Source organism: Ammospiza caudacuta, chromosome 1, assembly GCF_027887145.1.
Source record: "Ammospiza caudacuta isolate bAmmCau1 chromosome 1, bAmmCau1.pri, whole genome shotgun sequence".
Classification (NCBI taxonomy): Eukaryota; Metazoa; Chordata; class Aves; order Passeriformes; family Passerellidae; genus Ammospiza; species Ammospiza caudacuta.
Genome location: NC_080593.1, coordinates 8,257,873 through 8,278,332, shown reverse-complemented (window position 1 = coordinate 8,278,332; position 20,460 = coordinate 8,257,873). Strand labels below are relative to the sequence as shown.

Here is a 20,460-nt window from a genome sequence, read left to right as displayed (position 1 = left end):
TGTAAGAAATATGTCTACTTCACTTGCTGGAAATGCTATAGGCATAAAAGATACTGCTCAAAATAACTGATATTTGATTTAGCAGCTCCTGCCAGGCGCTGCACTTCCGAGACCAGTCATACATGATCTAAATTTACCCTCTGATATTTTCTGTGAGCTGCTGATTAAATTATGGAAAAGATTTTTCTTTATTACTGTGTTCTCTTTCCTCTCTTTATAAAGTGTACAAAAGAACAGAAGCACTATTAGCATGAATCAGCCAGTGGCTTTGGATGTGGAGTTCCCATAAGCTGAGAGAGAGTTTCAGGGAAATGTATGTGAGTGGAAATTGGGAGCCTTTCCTAGATCTTGCAGCAAAAAAAATTCTGCAGTTTCATTGCCTTAATGGCGATGACATCCTGGCCTCTCCCACCAGGTGTCACTGCGAAGTCGCACAAGAGGATCTGCCGGTGATCACGCCGACAAAATGAAGATTAATAGGGCATGGGAGTCATCTCTGAAAAAGAGGCTTTTTCCCCCTCCTCCTCCTGGTTCCTGGCCAAAAAAGGAAACACAGCAACAGCACTGTGTGGTAAGCTCAGCAAAGCAGAGTATCAGCTTTAGAGGATGACTGTGTAAAGCTCATACTACTCAAGATGTTTAAATGTGTGCTGTGGGAGCTGGGGCTGGGGCTGGGCTGCCAGGAGTGACTCCCTCTTGATGTCTGAGGAGATGTCCAGATCAGACATCCCAACCATGGTGTCAGGACAAAGTCTCGAATGGGGATTCTCAATTTGAGATGATCTTGAGATTTAGAGACTTCCAAATTTAGAGACATCCTCTGATCCTCTGACAGAGACACGAGATAAGGGAGTAACTCATATGCAATTATTACTTTTTAACTCACATGCTACTCCTACCAAAGTATCTAATACCCACAGGTGCGTCCCACAGAGCAAACTGCAAAACTGTTCCTTTGTTTTCCTAGTTTCTACTCTAATATCTGAGGACACATGCAGCAAACTCCTCATGTCACACTTTATGCATGGCATAGGACCATCTGTAGGTGAAAATCCTCCCAGCAGTGACAGAAGCACACTCCACGGTGTCACATCCTTGATTTCCAAGCATGCACTCAGAGCATAACACCAGAAGTTATCCAGCTTTGTCTGTGATTTGTTCAAGGAAACCATATCAGGACTTTCTAGCACTGCAGCCCAGGAGAGGTCCCTGTCCTGCTACAGGGACCCTGATTAACCATTCTGGGCTGCTCCTGGTCTAGCAGCAACATGCCAGTATGGAGGGAAGTTCTCCTGCCCCATTCCTCAAGATTCAGCATCACATAATCCCAAAATCAACAAATTTTCAAACTGCAGCACAGGGACATCTCAATCTTCTTTTGCCACTTAACAGAATCATGGAGGTGACCTCCATCAGAGTGCCCTGCTGCCACCCCTCCTCACAACTGCTCAACAGCCTTTCCAAGTGCTTGGTAGCAAATTAAGGCACTTTAATTACAACATGACAGAATTAACTTCTCTGGAAGAGTGCTCTAAAAAAAGCATATAAATGAAATTAATTTTACCTGCAGTTCACTTTTTAAATGCATGTTATTTTTAAGATATTACTCCTTATACACAGAACGTATAAATACTCTTATCTTATTGCTTTGGAAGTCCTTTTTGCTACACCAGCACTTGCTTTAAAATTATCTGTAAGACTTATCATTGCCAAAACATATTCTCAAACCAAAAATGATCATACAGCAAACTGAAATAAAAACCACTCTTTGCTGCTGCTATGCATTTAAATGTGTAGCTGATTCCAGTGGCAGAACTTTAAACTCTGTTTTATAGGATATCACTCGATTTTAGTACAAGCATTTATCAGGCACAGCTCTGAAAATGTTAAGTCAGACTATGAAAACATTGTCAGTGTTTATTTTAGTAATAAACCCCATGTTTAATCTATGCTTTCATGTTACAGTAATCTATGTATCAATCTATAACCTTCCAGCTAAATGCACTAAGTAGATTAAGCTCTGATTGATTTGAAATGTTTTTCACTATATTATCAAAAGTCTACAGATCAGCATAAATACCTCGAAGAAATTTTTTCTCCTTTGGCAGATTTACAAAAGCAGAGCTTAACTTGAATTGCAATGAACTTTTGTATTTTTCCAGGGCAAAAAGCCTGTCAAATTTACTCTAGATCTGCTGTGCTTGTGGACTCAGTAAAAACCTGTGATTAATAGTGCAGTGCATCTATTCTGTCGTGACAGGAGCGATGACATTGTGAAGAAAAGTGTCCCCCAGGGTCTGCCATGCATGTGAAGTGGCAGGAGCCACCCCAAAGGGTGGCACTGCTGGGTTGCCATCTGCAGAGCTCACTGTGCAAACAGCTCTCACAAAATGAGGGGGAATTGCTGTTGGGGTGCTCTTGCTATGTAGATAAAAGTCGCTAAAAATCATTAAAAGTCATCTTCCCCAAATAGAAAACCCTGAGGCTTATTTTCCATTCTGCACTGAGGGAAAGTGAGAAGCAGGGTGTGAGCTGTGACAGAAACCCAGTGGGTGCTGCAAGGAGGCTCTGCTGTCGCTGCCAGGGGTCACAGAACACAGCAACAAAAAGAGCATGGAAGGGAAGAGGAGTGTGCTGAACTCTCCGTGATCCTGATTCTCACAGCTCCTCTGCAGACTGCCTGCTGGAGCTGGCTGCACAGATGGAGGGAGGGTTCTGCATATGCTCAGCACTCATCCTGGTGCTCACTGAGATGGCAGCAGTGCAAACAAACACGGGCCTGAGCATCGCACCCAGCTTGGCAGGGAGGTGGGGAAGACAGGGCTACAAACCACAGCAGGAATGGGTGAAAAGCAAAAGTGGTCTTGAGGTGGCACAGTTCAGTCTTTGCCAAGTTTTCAAGCATTTCCAGTCAGGTAAGTTTGGAGTTAAAACGAGGCCCAAGTTGATCCCACTGAAGAGGTGGCATCCAAGAAAAGGAAAAGCTTTGGAAAAACAAAGGTGATGGTGTGTTGGCAGAGTATCCCAGGTTAAATTTCATTGGTAGCCATAACTGGATTTTCTTAGAGCCCACTGGGGAGGTGTATCTCATTTCTCAGTTGTTCTTATCCATTTATCTCCATGGAATATCCAGCTGCTTCTGGATCCTGCTCCATGCATCCGTGCAGGTAGACAGCTGGTGTCCGTGCACTGCAGACCCAACAACACCATGGCCCCACAGCTGGTTCAAGCACACATCCTCAGTCCTGACACCAGTCCCAGGTTTATCTCCATGAGGAATGCACAAGTGATGACAAGAGAAGGAGCTCAGCTCACACAGCTCAGCTCTGGATTTGATTTTGGATTCCCATTAGTTGGAAACGTTTAAATCGGGTTTTCCTGTGGGACCTTCTACACATTGCTTGTGAAAAAAGACAGTTATTTAGTTCAATATAAACTGTATTAGCAAACAAATTGACATTTCCAAATCCTAATTTTTTTCAAACATAATCCCAGAGAACAACAGGTCCAATGGTCCTAATCTGCCTTGTGCCTCACAGGTTACAGAACCTGGCTTGGCATAAGCAGACTGCACTCGATCAGACATTCATTTCTTACCCAAGCAAATTAACATAAAGTTAACAAGCAAATTCATTATAGAGGGCAAACCTGAAAGTCAATATCAGTCAAGAAATTGCCTGAGCAATCCTGTAATTGAATAAAAACAGGTGTCAGCAAAACAAGTGTCATCCTGGGCTTGCTGATGTGCTCTGGGTTCATGGGCTTGACAAACCCCTCTCAGTGTGGTGCTGTGTGTGAGACTCTGCAAGGAGACCTCATGTACTAAATGATGTTTATCAGACAAATATGGGTAGCAGGAGTAGGCACATTTGACCTCCAGAGTCAAACAGCCTGCCCACAACTTCACCAGCAAATTAATAAAGTGAAGGAAAATTAGCATTTTGTAACTTCTTAGCCACTTCTCTGGTTACAAAGTGCTTTCACAGTACAAGGAGGACACTTGAAAATATGCTGTATTGCAGTAGAAGTACATATTTAAATATAAAAAATAATAAAAACCTATCAGATTTTTCCACTGATGTGTTTGATGAGTTTTTACACTGATTTATGGGATCAGCATCTTTAGGAGGGGCAAACAAACTCATTCATTTTAATTCCCTCATTTCTGGATCTAAGGATCATGGTCTAGCTGTGATACAGACCAATGTAAGTAGTGATTCCTATTTTTTCATCAATTAACTGTTAATAGCATTTTGTAACCTATTCTGTTCCATTAAGCCTCAAGAGAACTGGGAGCAGCCAACAGGACACAGTTCATAGATGTATCTGGAATTTCTCTCTGTAGAAGTAAGAAAACCTTGGGATTATGCTGGGACCTGTATGAGAAAGGGTGACTTTAGAGGGAAGCTGTGTGAGAGGAAAGAGACACTGCCAGGTCCAAAAGCCAGGATCCCTGTGAGAAGGAACTGCTGGCAGCAGCTTAGTCAGCAGCAGAGAGAGATGCATGATCTGTACCTGTTATACATATAGATATAGACAAATAGATACAGATATAGATGATATAGATAAAGATATATAGATAAATAGACAAAGATATACACATGGAAATATAGATATATAGATAAATAGACAAAGATATACATACAGATATATAGATATAGATATAGATATCGATAGATGATATAGATAAAGACATATAAAGATAAATAGACACAGATATAGATACAGATATATAGATACAGATATAGATATAGATATATAGATATAGATATATAGATACACATATACATATACATATACATACACATATACATACACATATACATATACATATACATATACATATACATATACATATACATATACGTATACATATATGTGTGTGTGTGTTTTAAATTTTTATTCTGATATATTACTTTAAAAGCCTACAACAACACCCAAAAGAACTGGGGGTGGTGAGGATCCTCTCCCAAGCTAATAAGCAGCTGAGATCACTTTTCAAGCAGCTGCTCACACACACCAAAATGGCCATTTGCCAACTAAAAGGATCAAAGAGAACAGTGCTTCAGAGATGACCCTCCACCCTGTCAGGCCCATTTTCACAGGAAAGAAGCCAATTACTGGGGTCTGCTTTTAGAAATTTTTTTAGGTGGCAAGATGTGGGCAGTTTCCAAGGCCCACCTAGTTCTGTGGAAAACAGCTAATCAAGTAAAATTGTTTTCTCACTTTCTCTTTTAAGATAGAACCCTTTTCCCTCCCCATTTCTGTCCTTTTTTGTGATTTGAAAACTGCCACGTCCATGAGTGATTGCAGGTGCCATTAAATAACGAAGCAGTTCTGTTCATTAAAGCCCAGTGATTTATTACCTTTGGACTAAGGGAAAGAAAACAGCCTGAAAACAGAATTCTTACACCATTTCACATTATTTCCACTGCAGCACATCAGGCAACTCTTAGAACAGCAGGTTTTCCGCTCTGTGGTCCTCCAGTGCCCAGAAATGCAATGCTGGATGTCTAATTCCAGCAAGGTCTGTTATTCTAGAGTGTGACTTAAGCTCATGACTAACTGCTGGCCTAAATGTTGTGTCCTACCTTCATAGAGCCAGTCGCTGAGCCCATTGAAAATAACACCTTCCTTTCCTGTGGAGACCACTCGGATGGCTTGTTTCCCCACATGGGCACAGTAATAGATGTTATTCTCAAAGATAAATATCTGATTTGAAGGGAAAAAAAGGAAGAAAAAGAAAAAGAGAACAGCATTAAGCAGTGGCTCCAGCATAAAATCTTGCATTTTGCTTTTACAATAATTCGCAGTACAAAATCACATATCACAGTTTTATGGCGTCTTTTGTCCAAAAAAAAAGGATTTCCGCAGCTTGTTTCCAGTTCCATCAGCTAATAGAAAGATGCTAATTTACAACAAACTGAAGCCTTGGTGCTTTGATATAAGCTTTATTTCTCTCCCTCCTGTCTTCATTTCAGAAACTGAACAGTTCAGTCAGAGAGCATGAGATGAAGAGTTCCATTGCTCAGGTTTTGAGAGTTGTTAGAGCTATTGCTGTGAAATGTTCCTGTGAATCAGGCTCTTTATTCATGTGTTTAAATGCTGATCAGGAAGTAAAGCTTTAGCCAGCCAATAATAAAAATATTGTTTCATGGCATCTGTCTTTATTGTGTGGTTAAATTGTTCTGTGTTTCTCTGTCACTGATAGAAAAATTCCTGTCCCCTCACCCCAAAGTGAACCACACCAGGTTCTAAGTAAAGTCACAGAATCACAGAATCACTTGGTTGTAAAACACTCTTAAAGTCTTTAAGGTCCCTTCCAACCCAACCCAACCCATTCTCTGATTCTAGGATCACTGAGTCCAAACATTAACCCAGCACTGCCAAGGCCATCACCAGAGCACGTCCCCCAGTGCCACATCTACACATCTTCTAAATACCCCCAGAGATGGTGACTTCAGCACTGCCATGGGCAGCCTGTTCCCGTGCTTGGCAACCCCTTCTGTGAAGGAATTGCTCTTGGAATCCAATTGAAACCTCCCTGGCACAACTTGAAGGCATTTCCTCTTGTTTTACCAGTTACTCCTTGGGAAAAGACTGATCCCCCCTTGCTACACTCTCCTTTTAGGTAATTGTGGAGAGTGATGAGGTCCCCCAATGCCTCAGGTTTTAGCTTTTGTATTTTTAGATTCTGTACTGCTTTAGTTTGTAGTTCTAAGCTTCATATTAGGGGTAGTAAGCTCTCTTTACAGAGTACAGAGACAAAACAATTCCTTCTCTAGCTGGGGACCAAAGACAAATGATCCAAATTTCAGGCCCAAGAGCACAATGAAGAGAGAAAACCAAGAAGGATGGAACTTCATAACCTAAAGCTGTAATTGGACAATCAACTCCAATATGCAAATGGACCAGAACTTATAAAAGTGAGAGACCTGGTGACCATTTTGTGACCATTTTGGTTCATCTTGGGTGTAGCCCTGGCTGGGCTCTTGTGCTGCCCAAGGTGGATCTATTGAAACCTCCTAATAAATTCCTGCTTTATTCTTTAACTCCATCTGTTCTAGTCTGTGTTCTAGATCAGCCTTTACAAGGCATCCACTCTCCTGAGCCTCTTTTCCTCCAGGCTAAACAATCCCAGCTCCCTCAGCCACTCTTCCAAGTTTGGAGCTCCAGACCCTTCCCCAGCTCCATTGCCCTTCTCTGGACATGATCCAGCACCTCAAAGTCTTTCTTGTTGTGAGGGAGCTGAGCACAGGGTTTGGGGTGCAGTCTCACCAGTGCCCAGGACAGGGGGACAATCACTCCCTGGTCCTGCTGGCCACACCATTTCTGATTCAGGCCAGGATGCCTTTGGCTTTCTTGGCCACCTGGGCACACCTGGCTCATGTTCAGCTGCTGTCAACCAACCAGCACCCCCAGGTCCTTTCCCCAGGGCCACTTTCCAGCCACTCTGTCCCCAGCCTGTAGCCCTGCCTGGGGTTGCTGTGACTCAAATTCAGGACTTGGCCCTGCTGAACCCCTCACCATTAGCTCTTTTTGTAGACATTGTTTTGTAGGCTCTTTTTGTAGACATTTTTTTGTAGGCTCTTTTTGCATCACATCTGCTGACCTCCAGTGACCTGGGTCCTCCCCAGTTAGCCAGGGCTGCTGGTAAATGATGGGGCAGTGCTCAGTGAGCACTTTGCCAGCTCCCACAGCTCCCTTGGGTGGATCCCATGCAGTCCCATGGACTGTGTGTGTCTGAGAGCTGTGGCAGGTCACTGACCCTTTCACCTCATGGGACCTTTATTCTGCTCCCCATCCCTGTCTTTAACACATTTCTAAACATTTCAACATTTCTAAACTCTATTAAAACTGAAAAAAATGTTATCAGTAAGCTATTTAGACTGAAATGCAAACTGTTAACATAATTTAGTAGACATTTATAAATGGGTTTTTCTGTACTTGAAGATACTGGAATAAATGTTATGTATTTTTACCATGATACTAGAAAGCAGCTTCTCATGTTATGAAAAGGCAGAATTGGGAAAAATATTTGCTTTCATCTTCTGTTTCACATCCTATTATGGTATATGTTTCACCCAAAGATGAGCTGGAAAGATTCCAGAAGAAAGTATAGATCTTAATTTAATTTTGGCAGGAGTTATAGCAGGTTTGCCTAAAGGTAAAAATTATTACTGAAACTGTAGCTTGCTCTACTTCCTTTTAAGCTAGGAAGAGCTGCATTCAATGAATAGATTTGGAAAGTAAAAAATACATTGTGAAAGATATTACATTCTTTCCTACCCTGAATTTTAGTAAACAGAGCAGCCAGATAAGGTATTCCAAGTAAAGAATTTTATGTATTAGCTAATCTGCATATGGGGAGGTTGTTGAAGTTTAAATGTGCATAAAAATTGTGAAGACTAAGCAGAATAAGATACTCAGAGTTCAAATAAATCAAAATCTCCGTGTCTGAGTACTAAATGTGCTAAGGGGTGCTTGGGTAAGAGCTCTTCTATGACAGGCACACAATCAATTGGATTTATTCAAGTGATGCAACCCTTCCCTTGCCCACGTTCTTCCAGCAAAATAAGGTTTGCAATATTTTGTACTATATTCAATGTTTTATGAGTTTACAGGAAAAATAAAGAAAGTGGATTGACAACCTGCTCCCACCCTTCCCTTTTTAAAGTATTGCAATGTTTCCATCTTCACCGTTTGATCTTTCAAAGCTTCATTGCACTCATCAGGCTGTGTGAGGTATCTGGTGCTGCAGTGGAGAAATAATATAGTGCTCTGACTTCAAACTGCCTCCCATATAACTCAGAGCCAAACTGCAGCACCTCATGGAGATTTGAAAATTGTCCTCCTAACTACAGTGCCTTGTACCCTAAAAACATCAACCATAATCAAGATAAAAGATAACTGAAGCAGCACAAGGAAGATTTCTGTGTAATGTATCTTATAAATTAAGAAAAAGCTTTTGGACTTCTGTTATTCATCAAGAGAGAAATGTCTTTGGATTACCTCACATCCCATGTTAGAAACAGATTTGAAGTTATTGTGAAATACCTGTGTAACAATTTTTACTGTTTTGGTTTCCTGGCATCAAAGCAGTGCTTTCTATCAAATGATCAATCCTGTCAGCTAATTAGGGGATAAGAAATTTCAGTAAAGAAGAATAGTAAAAATATGTTCAGACATCACTTTTACATTACTTCACGTCAGCTTTGCATAGCACTCCTAGACAAATTTAAAATGATGACAGAAGGGATCAAGTTCAGTTTTATGCCTCTCTGTACAGGAGATAAAGAGCAGAGCCCAAATTTCTGGTGTCTTCTCTTTTGCTGTGCATATTTGAGCAAGACTTTAACCCAGACACTCTTGCAGCACACGTGCCTTAAAATCCAACACTGAACACAACTGCTGGCATGGAAAACCAAGCTGTGCTAAGCCAGGAGAACCCTGTGCTCAGTACCATGTCCCTTTTCATCATGACACATTCAACACAGATGAAAGAGAAGATATTCTGAAAGAAGTGAGAAGAATGGAAACATCCATTCATAGACTGAAGAAACAGAAATTGCTAACTCTACAGAAAAAAAAAGGAAGATGTAAGTTTTACAAGATGATGGACAGACACAGAATAAACGAAAAAAATGTATTTTTACCATTTTATTTCTCAAAAACAACAGGCAAACCAATGAAACCTAGAATATTTTTCCTAATGAAATCGGAATTAACATATGAAACTTCTCACCACTGGATCTAGCAGAAGACCTCTCTTTCTGCTGGATGTTTTAACAAATGCTCCCAAGATTAAACACTTAACAAAAATAACTGCAACATCTGAGGGGATCTAGATAAAGTTTGGGTTTTTTCAAATGCATTCATTTAATCCCAGGATAATAAAAATCAATGGATTTTGCTTTATGTGGCTCAGTTTGTGACTTTGAGCTGTAACCCTTTATCCTCAGGTATCAGCACACCACTAACTCCTGTGATCTGGAAAGAAATCTCTGTCTGTATGCAAATGGTGTTAGAATTGAAAATCCCAAACTATTAGACATCCTTGCACCACACAATTAAAATTGGAGAAAAAAAAGAAGAGGGTGATTGGACCCTCTTCCACAAGCCTGAGACAGGAAGAAAAGTCAAAGCTTAAGTATCCAGTAAGATAAATTTATACAGTAGGGTAAATATTTGATCTAACAACGAATTAAACTTAAGTCACTTCAAACATGCAAAAGCCTTAATGACACTGACTGATTCAAGGATTTATTTAAAATGCTTTTGCGACTGCTTAAGGGCTTCTAAAATAATAGTCTCCACCAAACTGACCCAGAGTGGTATTCAGAAATTATGCTGCATTAATTAAAATATTGGTACTTTTAAATGGATTCATTTATGGATTTTTTTAAAGATTATAATGAAAATCATCTCCTTAAGACTTAAAAAGTCACAGTGACCAACTATTTTGAGTAGGTGAACACCTCCTTTTACAGTTGGTCTGCCTACCTTCCATCCAGCCAAAGAGGTGTGTGAAATTCCCACTTCTCCATAGATCAAAAAAAAAGAAATTCATGTGCACTAATCTGCATTTTTAGTGCTCCTATTTATTTACCAGCTGTAGAGTGGCATTCTAACTTTATGTTCTCTTTACCTCACAATTCCTAATGCATAACTTGTCAACTGCATGAGCTGCATCACTCAAATTTCTCATAAAGTTAATGCCTGGATGCTTATTACTTCAAGTTATTAGCACATTGAGAAGTGCAAATGTTTCCCACACGTTTCCACAGTGCAAGGTGAGCCCACAGGATTTACCTGTGAGAGAAGAGATGACATGGAAAGGTTGGCACTCTGACATGGAGAGTCTGATCAACAAGAACTGGTTTTCATGAACAGAGTCACAAATCTTTCCTTGGCACTGTGTGCTGGCTTTGGCTGGGGCAGAGTTAATTTTCCTCCCAGTGGCTGTGTTTTGGATTTGTGCTGAGCACAGTGTTGATAATGCAGAGATATTTTTGTTATTGCTGAGCAGGGCTTACACAGAATTTTCTGCTTTTTGCGCTGCCACGCTGTCGAGGATGCTGGGGGTGCCTGGGATGATGGGAGGGGACACAGCCAGGACAGGGGACCCCAACTGCCCCAAGGGCTGTCCCAGCATCATGATAAGTATTTAAAATCATCATGATGCTGACTCCTAAAGTCAGCATGATGACTTTAAGAAAGAAAGGAGAAGGAAGAGGGGAACTTCTGGAGGGATGGTGTTTGTCATCCCAAGTCACTGATACATGTGATGGTGCCCTGCTCTTCTGCAGGTGGCTGAACACCTGTGGGAAACAGGGAATTAATTCCTCTTTTGCTTTGTTTGTGTGCACAACTTTTGCTTTCCCTGTTAAACTGCATTTATCTCCACCCATGAGTGTTCTGGATTTTACTCTTCTGGTTCTCTCCCTGATCCCACTGGAGCAATCAGCTGTGTGGGGCTTGGCTGCTGGCTGGGATTAAGCCACAGAACCCTGCTTTAAATTCAAAATCAGTTCAATCTTCCTTTGAGGCTTAAAAAGATCAGGCACAAAAAGGAAGACACAGTGAGAGGGGAAATAGAACTACAAATAAACACACTATCCTCTCCTCATCCAACATGATATATTTCATTGTTTCTTTATGTTTTCTCTTTCTGCTCTTTTGTTGGAAAACCAGTTTACCTGAGAGCACATTCTGAATAATAAAAAAAGAAACAGAATAATTTTAAACTTTTTTGCACCTCTCAGAAACACCTGTATTTACTTTGAAGAATCAGTACACAAAAAAAAAAATTATGAAAAAAATAAACACCTGCTACTGGTTAAAGATGAGCCCATCAGGGGCACTGCTAGTGCATCTGTGAAAATGTATTTATAAAAGGGTGAAAATGCTGGGTTTGTATGTATATGAGAGGAGTGACGAACTGTGAGAGAAACACAGACACCACAAACACCAAGGTCACCAGTAGATGGGGAAGGGTAGGAAGAGAAGCTGTGGTTATTTTTATTTTATTTCTCACTCTCATAATTCTGTTACAATTGATAGCAAATTATTAAACTGATTTCCTCAAATGGAGTCTGTTCTGCCCCAATGGCAACTGGCAGGTGATTCCCCTGTCCTTATCTTCACCCATGAGATTTTCATAGAATTTTCTCCCCCAGGCCCATTGGGGAAGGGGAGTGATAGAGCAGCATGGAGGGCAACCCACCACAATAATCCCACAAGGGGATTTAAAGATTTTCTTTAATCAAGGACTTTTTAAAAAAAACTTTTTATCATAAGGCACTGCCTTAGAACAGTCTGACTCCTGTCCATTTTTTTTTGGTTCAGTGACAGGAATGTTTTGTGCTGAACTGTATATTAACTGTCTACATATTTATATGGTGTTATTCATCACATTGATCAGAATGCCACTGGAAAATACACAGATTTATCTTACCAATATGTTCAGGAAGTGGAAAAGTATTATGTCTTTATTTATATGCTAAGTAGCTGGCTGAGGTCTGTAACAGAGCCACAGCTTGTAAATGTGGTTTGGAAATGTCAGACCATGGACATAAGTAGCTTTGATTGTGATCAAACCCTTCCTAGAAATGCACAAACAGAAAGACCTTCCCTCTACACCATTTCCAGTGCTCTCTAATTCCATCCAAATATTTTGGAAATATCCCCTCTTAAATTAGTTTTGTTTTTATGCTGCTATGTGAAACCTGGAAGCTGAGGACAGTGGGAATGAAAAGCTGCAAAGAGAGAGATTCCCTGCTGTTTTTTTGAGTTAAATCCTGTCTGTGCCACCCAGAATCAGCCTGGGCCTGTCCTCATCCATGCAGCATCTTGAAGCAGAAACAATAATTGTGTTTTCATTTTGTGATCCCAAGGAAGTGTGACAAGCATTGTACCAGAAAGGTCTTGGCATTTTGCAGTTCCTGCCCTTACATCAACTTCAGCAGAAAAAATGTGTGATCAATTCAAAATCAGTTCTAAAGCTTGTTGCTGATTGATTATGCATTATTTAATTAATACTCTGCCAATTTCTTCTTTTGAGCCTCATAAAATGCAAACTTTGATGTTCAAATAGCTGTCATTAATGAATTCTGTCATTAGTGTTTTTCCTAATGCATATGATGTGATTACACCAGCTCTTATCAGTTCTTCAAAAAGGGTAATAAAACCATAAACTGCTCCTCACCAGTGAGCTTGCATAATCAGATCTAGTATTTTAATTAGGTTTTTCTTCTTGCCATTTAAAAATAGCTTGATAGCAGGTGATAAAAAAGATACAAGACAAAAAACTTCAAAATATTTTCATTCTCTCCTTCAATTGGTTCATGTTCATAACTTAGGAAAGAGACAGAATACAATTGTGACAGAGGAGTGAGATAAAGAATTTTAAATCAACTTTTTTTTCTTCATAAAATGAAAATGTCATTATTAAGACCAGTGATTACACAATTAAACTCTTCCACACAATCAGAACATTGCAAAGAATCACATCTTAATAAATAATTGACAGAAAAGGCTACAGTCGCAGTTTTTCATACCAGACCATTTGTCTGTTTTAAGTCAAAGTAAGAAGCTAACTCCTTAAGACACCAGGGATTTAGAAGACATTGCAATTTCTGAAGGTATGCCACAAAGAGATAAAGCTCAGTTTAATTCAAATTTACCTGGCCCAGATATAGGAAAAGGTAATGTTTACATCACAGGGAATTTTAAACCTGTTTAAAATAATTCTGCAGGGAAGATTTCAGGACAGAGATGGTGAAAAAAACCCAAGGGACCACTGCAGACAGAGAATACAGAAGTGAAGATTGATGCATGTAAGAATCATGCTGATCCATGAACACATCAAAACCAATATTCATGACTCATCACTGGGGATGAAAGATTTGAAAACATCTGATTCCAGTGGTATAAGAGCTTGGCTGCACAGAAATTAGTGCAGTGAAAAGAAATGCAGTTGTTTGTGCAAGGGAAACCAACAGGACCAATGCAAAAGTCAAACAAAAATTCTCCTGCCTTCAGTGGCCTTGATTACATATTTGGGAAAAGAGTCATTTGCAGAAGAGTCACCACAGTAAATCATGCTGATTTTAGCCACATAGGTTGGAAACTGCCAATATATCTTGCAAAATAAACATTAAGAACTTGATTTTGCTTTTGTTATGTGCGATCAACAAAGCAACCGAAACAGCAGAGAGAATGGAAAAAACATTCCTTTGTATGTTCAAATAAAGAAACATTTCCTGTCTCTGTGAAGAGAGCAGAGCTCCAGAGCAGAGTCTGAAGGGTTCCCCAGAGGGGATGTGGCTCTCCAGGTCTGGAGGTGACTCCTGTTGGGGCTGGGGTCAGTGATCTCCTTGTGGGACCTGGCTATGGGTGGAGGAGGGAAAGGAGCAGTGGGAGCACCTGATCGCGGCTTTCTGGTCAGGAGGAAGGAGATGTGCCCTTCTCCATGTAAATGGTAGAAGGCTCACATTTAAATACCCTCATCCTCATGGGGAACCTTAACCTTTATCTCCTGCAGGGTCAAAACCACAAGCACAATAACCCAGAGGTCTGTGGAGGGCGTTTGTCCTGACACAGGTGATGAAGAAGCTGGTGGAGATGCTCTGCTGGACCTCACACTTTCAAACCTGAGAAATTTCAGGGCAAGGTGAAAGCTGGGAGTAGCTGATGCTGCACACACCATGAGATGGTGAAATTCAGGATCACAAGAGGAAATATGGCAGAAAAAAGAATAAAGCCCTGGAATTTAGGAGAGCAGATTTTGGCCTACTCAAAAACGTGCTTGGAAGTATCCCCCTTGCAGTGTCTCTGAGGAAATCAGTAGAGTTTTTATGATCTTGTGGGTTTAAATACCTTTGGACAATCCAAAATTGTCAAAACTAATACTTGAGATAAAGTCCCAAATAATAGACTACAGAAGTAATGGCAGATTTCTATGATATGGAGACATATTCCCAAAATTTTTCCTTTTAAACTGGGTACAGAAGATTTTTTTTTTCCACTTGATTCTCTCAGTTTAAGTCGTTCAGTGCATTAATATTCTTCTCTGTTTTTTACAAGTTTTTTAACATTTTTGACATTGCATTGTTACAGATGCTGTGCATTTCAATTTGTATTCTGTGAGCAGGATAGACCACAACATGCATGGATTCTAATCACACCTAGAATTTGCCAAAGTACAGGTAAATAAACAGTTATCACATTTCTGGAGATTTTAAAATGTATGTTTCAAGAAAAATCTGCTGTCCTATTTTCTGTTCTTCAGGGAAGAAAGGAGGGTTTGCTTCACCTCAACAAAGAGAAAGAGCCATGTCTGCTCGTATTTCATTGCCCTGTATTCTAATGGGGTTATTTTAATTTATAACTGCCTTGTTATATAAAAGAATGTAATAGTAAATGTACCATTTAGTATGGAACTCTGCTTCTGCTTTTAAGTTCTGCTTGATGGATTATCGTGTATTCCATAACCTAATATCTCTGATGGTTACGTAGGGCATGACTATAAATTAGATTATTTAATGTGAGATGATACAGAGTTCCATTTAAAATACTTTATTGTGTTATAGAGAGAACACCTGACTAAGAGCAGCACAAAGATTATTTGTGTCAGCACAAAGAAACTGGCAATTGGGATTTAGGATTCCTCCAGGTGCACATCTGACCTTGGGCAGTGAGCTGGCCACTGCAATAATCCTCTTTAATTAGAAGCTCGGTTGTAGAAACACTCAACACCTATTCCAGCAGGTGGGGAGGAGAGCTAACAGAATTTTCCATGAAGTTTCCTCATCTCTCTGGGAAGAGGCAGCTCCTGGGGAAGGAGGGAGCAGCACCACAAGCCAAGCTGGGACCCTCCTTGGGTGGCACTGCCCAGTCCTGCCTGTGGCATCCCAATGTCTGTAACTTCCCCACACTCTCAGCCATAATTGCTGCTGTCTAAAAGATAAGGTCAATATTTTCATGGCAGCTATCTAAAAGAAAAGGTCAATATTTTCACTGCACTTTTCAAGAACAACACTTTTCCTAAGCACATATTCCAAAGGACATCCTCCACCTACCAATGATTTGTAAGATGTCAGGAAACACTTGTGCACAGACAGGAATAAATTTTTGGCAGTCAGATCTCTGGAATGAAAACTGCCCCTAATAAAAAAGAGTGGTTCAATATCCACTAATCTCAATTGAAATTCAAGAAATTTCTGTAAAGGGAGGGAATAAATTCCAGTGGTACTGAGCCAATACTGGAGTGTTTTCCTGCTAGGAATATTGTACAGAAGCAGGTGAGGAAATGTGGTAACATATAAAGGAAGAGAACTCAGTACTTTCCTTGTAAAGGAACAGGATGGTGAGTTCCTCTAAGCTAGCAAATCCATGGATATTTGCATTTCTTGCGAGAACACAGTTTCCTTAATGCAGACTGAATGTCAGTGACATTTAATGCATCAATTCTGTAAGTCCATTTAAAAGTAGGAATCTATTGCTGTAACTTCACCAGAAAACAGAGTGACATATAAAAAATCAAACTTCACCAGAAAACAAAGTGACATATAAGAAATCACAGAGGAAGCCTGTGGCAGTGTCACACCCCCAGGGGAAATGCCTGCATCATCCTATGTGTCATATTTGGGTGTAAGGGCAATTACTTTCTGATTTATTGGTGAAATTCTATGGCAAATAGCAAATTTCATTTTGTCCTCTGAAATATTTCACGGCCACAAAAAGAGCAGCATCCTATTTTAAATAAATTACCTGAATATTCCTTCAGTAACATTTTATTGCAGCACCTGCAGTTAGTCTAAATATCCTGCTCTTTTGCCACCTGATGAAGATGGCAAGCAGCACCAAGATGCTGGGAGGAGAAGAGATGTGACAATTTCTCAGCAAAGAACAAAACACTGACTGTGCCAAAGCCTCCCTTTAGGGCACAAGGACCCAACACCAAGCCCAGGGTGACAAAGGAATGACAAGGATGTGAAAAGCTAAAAAAAGGACACTGCTGCCACTGTAAACAAAGAGAGAGCATCAAAGGAATAAAACCCTAACAAAAAAAAACCAAAACAAAACCTAAACACAACACTTTCCAGTGGAATTATTTGAATAAGTGAGGGGAGAGAGGAAAGGAGTAACCTGTCCAGGTGCTCAGTCTATATGTAATATATTTAAATTAAATTTTCCTAAAAAAATCATATTCTGATGCTCAAGAAGGGAATGAGGAGATGGCACATTATCATGCTGAAATTCTTGCTTTTCCAGAATGTAGGGATCATGTTAAAATCTGTCTGAATATCTCTCACTATGCTTAAATAGAGGTTCCATAAACTTTGGGGTTGGGGGAAAGGGACACAGGGCAGAAGTCTTTTTATTTTTCCAACTAGCAAGACAAGCAATCCAGAATAATTACATACAGTAGACCACTATATATTCACCAGCTAAATATTGATTCATATGTCATTGCAAAAAAGAAAAGTTGAGAGAACAACAGCTTGAAAATAATGATGCAAAAATCTATGAAAGAATGGTAGAGACAAATAGACCTACAGCAATTATTCACAGAGCAGTTTAAAAGCCCTTCTGGAATAGGAACAACAGCAGATGATTCAGTGCCTCCTGTGGAAATGGTCCCCTTCCCCTGCTATCTGTGCAGCCCTTCTGCCTGGAACTAAGCTGGCAAGACAGGCACGAATTCAGGCAGGGAAAAAGCTCCTAATTAGAGGAGTCACTCCAGTTTAGTTCCAGGTGTCATCACTTAACCAGCTTTTTTATTTTTTTGCATCTAGATAGACTAGTTGGAAAAACATTGTACTACAGCATTGAAAAAAATTATAAGGGAAATGGGTAGGTTCTGGTCATGCAGCAGGATCTACCATTCAAATGTTTTATATAGTAAAAAATCCAATGGTTCACTTAATTGTATTGCACTTTTTAATATTTATGACACTAAGCTATTTACCAGCATCAGCGTTCACTGTTTGAAGGCACCTGCAAACCCCTAACCTGGAAGAGGCTGAAAGAATCACTCCATTTTTCCCCGGGCATTTGCATTTCCCTGAAATATAGATTTCTTATTGCATCTTCTGCACCTGCTGTGAAACTTAACTTCTGTTACCTTAGAACCAATTATAAACTTGATTGCAGCACAATCTACAAGAAAAAGAGATAGTTCCTGCTCCAAAAAGAGTTGACACTGAAAAAGGCTTATTGCTATGAAGACATGAAAAACCTGTTTTTACCCTTCTGTGGGGCTGCAGTAAATGCAAGGACATGCAAAACTTCCAGCAACCCCAATCTGCTTTCTGGATCTTTTTTGAACTTAAAGAAACTGTGTAAACAATAATAGACTGACTGGTCAGGAGAACTTTAAAAGAAATAGTTCTCTTTGTAGAAGAATAAATATTATGATCTATGAGAGAGATTTTTTTAGAATTATAACTGCTGCCTCTGAAGTTGTGCAAAACTGCTTCCCCCAGCATCTGATGTGTCACCATTGCCATTAATATCTGTCAGGATGGTTACAGATTCTGATTTTGAAAAAAAAAAAGAAAAAAGAAAATAGCAGCACAACAGAAGTGCTTCTGCTTTTGATATGGGAGTTTAACAGCTCCTGTGAACTGTATTTAGTGCTGTGAATGCAGACAAATATTCACTGCATTTTATTAGAAAAGATCTCCGCATCCTCTCTCCTTGTGGCAGCAGGGCCCATGGATAATTCTACCTTGTATTTAATGCACATACTTTGAACCTGGGTGTGCTCATTTTGGGATGACAGTTAAAAGCCTCCTGAAATTTTTGCGTTTATTGGATTCCTTGAGCACCTCAGTTACTGGGCAGTCCCTGAAGCACTGAAACACTCCCTTGATTTTGTCTGTGCTGCCAAGAAAAACAGCAAAGAAAACCTCTTCACACTGCACTCACTTTTCTTGATAAATAGACAGGTCCAGGTCTGTCAGCCACACAAGTTTCATGAAGCTGAGCTCAGGATCTCAGGTATCATTAACCTTTTCTTAGATGCTGTTGGGGCAAATGTAGCACAGGAACATTGCTGAGCTCTCAGCATGTGGGCAGAGCCTTGGAACATGAGATGGAACATGATGAAACTGGTAAAATATTCCAATAAGATCAATTAACAGAAGGTTTTTATATTTTGGTGGCAAAATCAGAAGTGGGTAGCTGTTGAGTCATAAGATGGCATGATCAGAGAAAGAGAAGAAATCCAAGGAGTGAAGATTCTTGTGCAGATAAGCATACCCAGAACAGGACAAAGGTACAGAATAACACTTTTTTGCAGTCCTGTCATGCCACCCACAGTCTCATATTGCTGGAAAATATCACACAAACAGAGGATAGTACAGTCTGTTCACTAAAAAGCCACCAAGTACCATGCTGCAGGCCAGCAGGCTGATGAAATGAATTCTAAGTGTGGCTTTGGGCTGTCAGGTGCACCATGGAAAGGATGGATTTTTCCCATAGGCATTTTGCATAGTCATTTACACCCACAAATAGTGAATATATCACACAGCTATTCCAAGTTAACAGTGTTTTTCACTTATTCTGGAAAGGCATAAATGATGACTCATGCTGCAGGACAAATGAGAGGAATGAGCCCTTTATTAGCAGCCAAAATTAGGGAATGTGTTCCCTCTTGCATCGAAATTAGTGGCTCTCTTTCTAATGACTCTGGAGCTCACATTGGTGAGGGCCCCATTCTTCCAACAGCTTTGTGAGACTTAATTTGTCAAGGCTTTGGCTGAGATCAGAGAAAAGCTGAAGCATTTTTTTCTGAGATGCCAGAAGTGAGAGCTTTTTTGCATTCTGATCTTCTGACAGATTTTCTCTGATCCAGTATCTGCCATTATTTAAACAGCTCAGTTGGCATGTGTGGCATTCTGCAGGCTACTAAGAAGTCAAGAAACATGCTCTGAGGACTTAATCATCCAAAAATTGGCATATAATTTAATGAGAAAGGACAAAATAAAGCAAGATAAATAGAAAATTGCTCCTGGGAATATTCCACTATATTTTTAATTGCAGAGAATGCAGATCATTCAGGCTCCTTCCATTTCAGATTTATTTCTTTTTTTGAATGATTAGACATGCAAGAGAGAAAGAGGTCAGGCTCAGCAACCCAAAGTTCCCCTAGGAAGGATGAAACAGAAGCTACAAAGAGAATAAAAATTCTGGAACCAATCCCTCTTACTCTCCTGCCCTGCCTTCCCCTTTATGTTGCCAAAAAAGAACAAACCAGGAGATTTCAAGGGGAAGGCTTTTTTTATTTCCTGAAAATTGGGGTATCTTCAAGGTGATGCAAAGCACACTTGCCCTTGGCTCCCTCCTTTTCTGGGAGATGTGCCCAGGGGTGCAGCGCCAGGGCTGACACACAATTGGGGTCCCCCTGATGCTGCAGGACCCCCTCAAACACCCCCAGCAGCCTCCTGGGAC

General features: G+C 40.2%; 1 protein-coding gene across 3 annotated transcripts in view; it reads right to left on the bottom strand.

Moving 5' to 3' along the window:
* DPP6 (dipeptidyl peptidase like 6) overlaps positions 1-20,460 on the bottom strand; it is a 517,007-nt gene that overhangs the window by 80,965 nt on the left and 415,582 nt on the right. For all 3 annotated transcript variants that reach the window (XM_058820947.1, XM_058820930.1, XM_058820938.1), the window contains exon 8: positions 5,592-5,712. In XM_058820947.1, the coding sequence (XP_058676930.1) occupies positions 5,592-5,712 (121 nt within the window). The remainder of the gene's footprint in view (positions 1-5,591; positions 5,713-20,460) is intronic.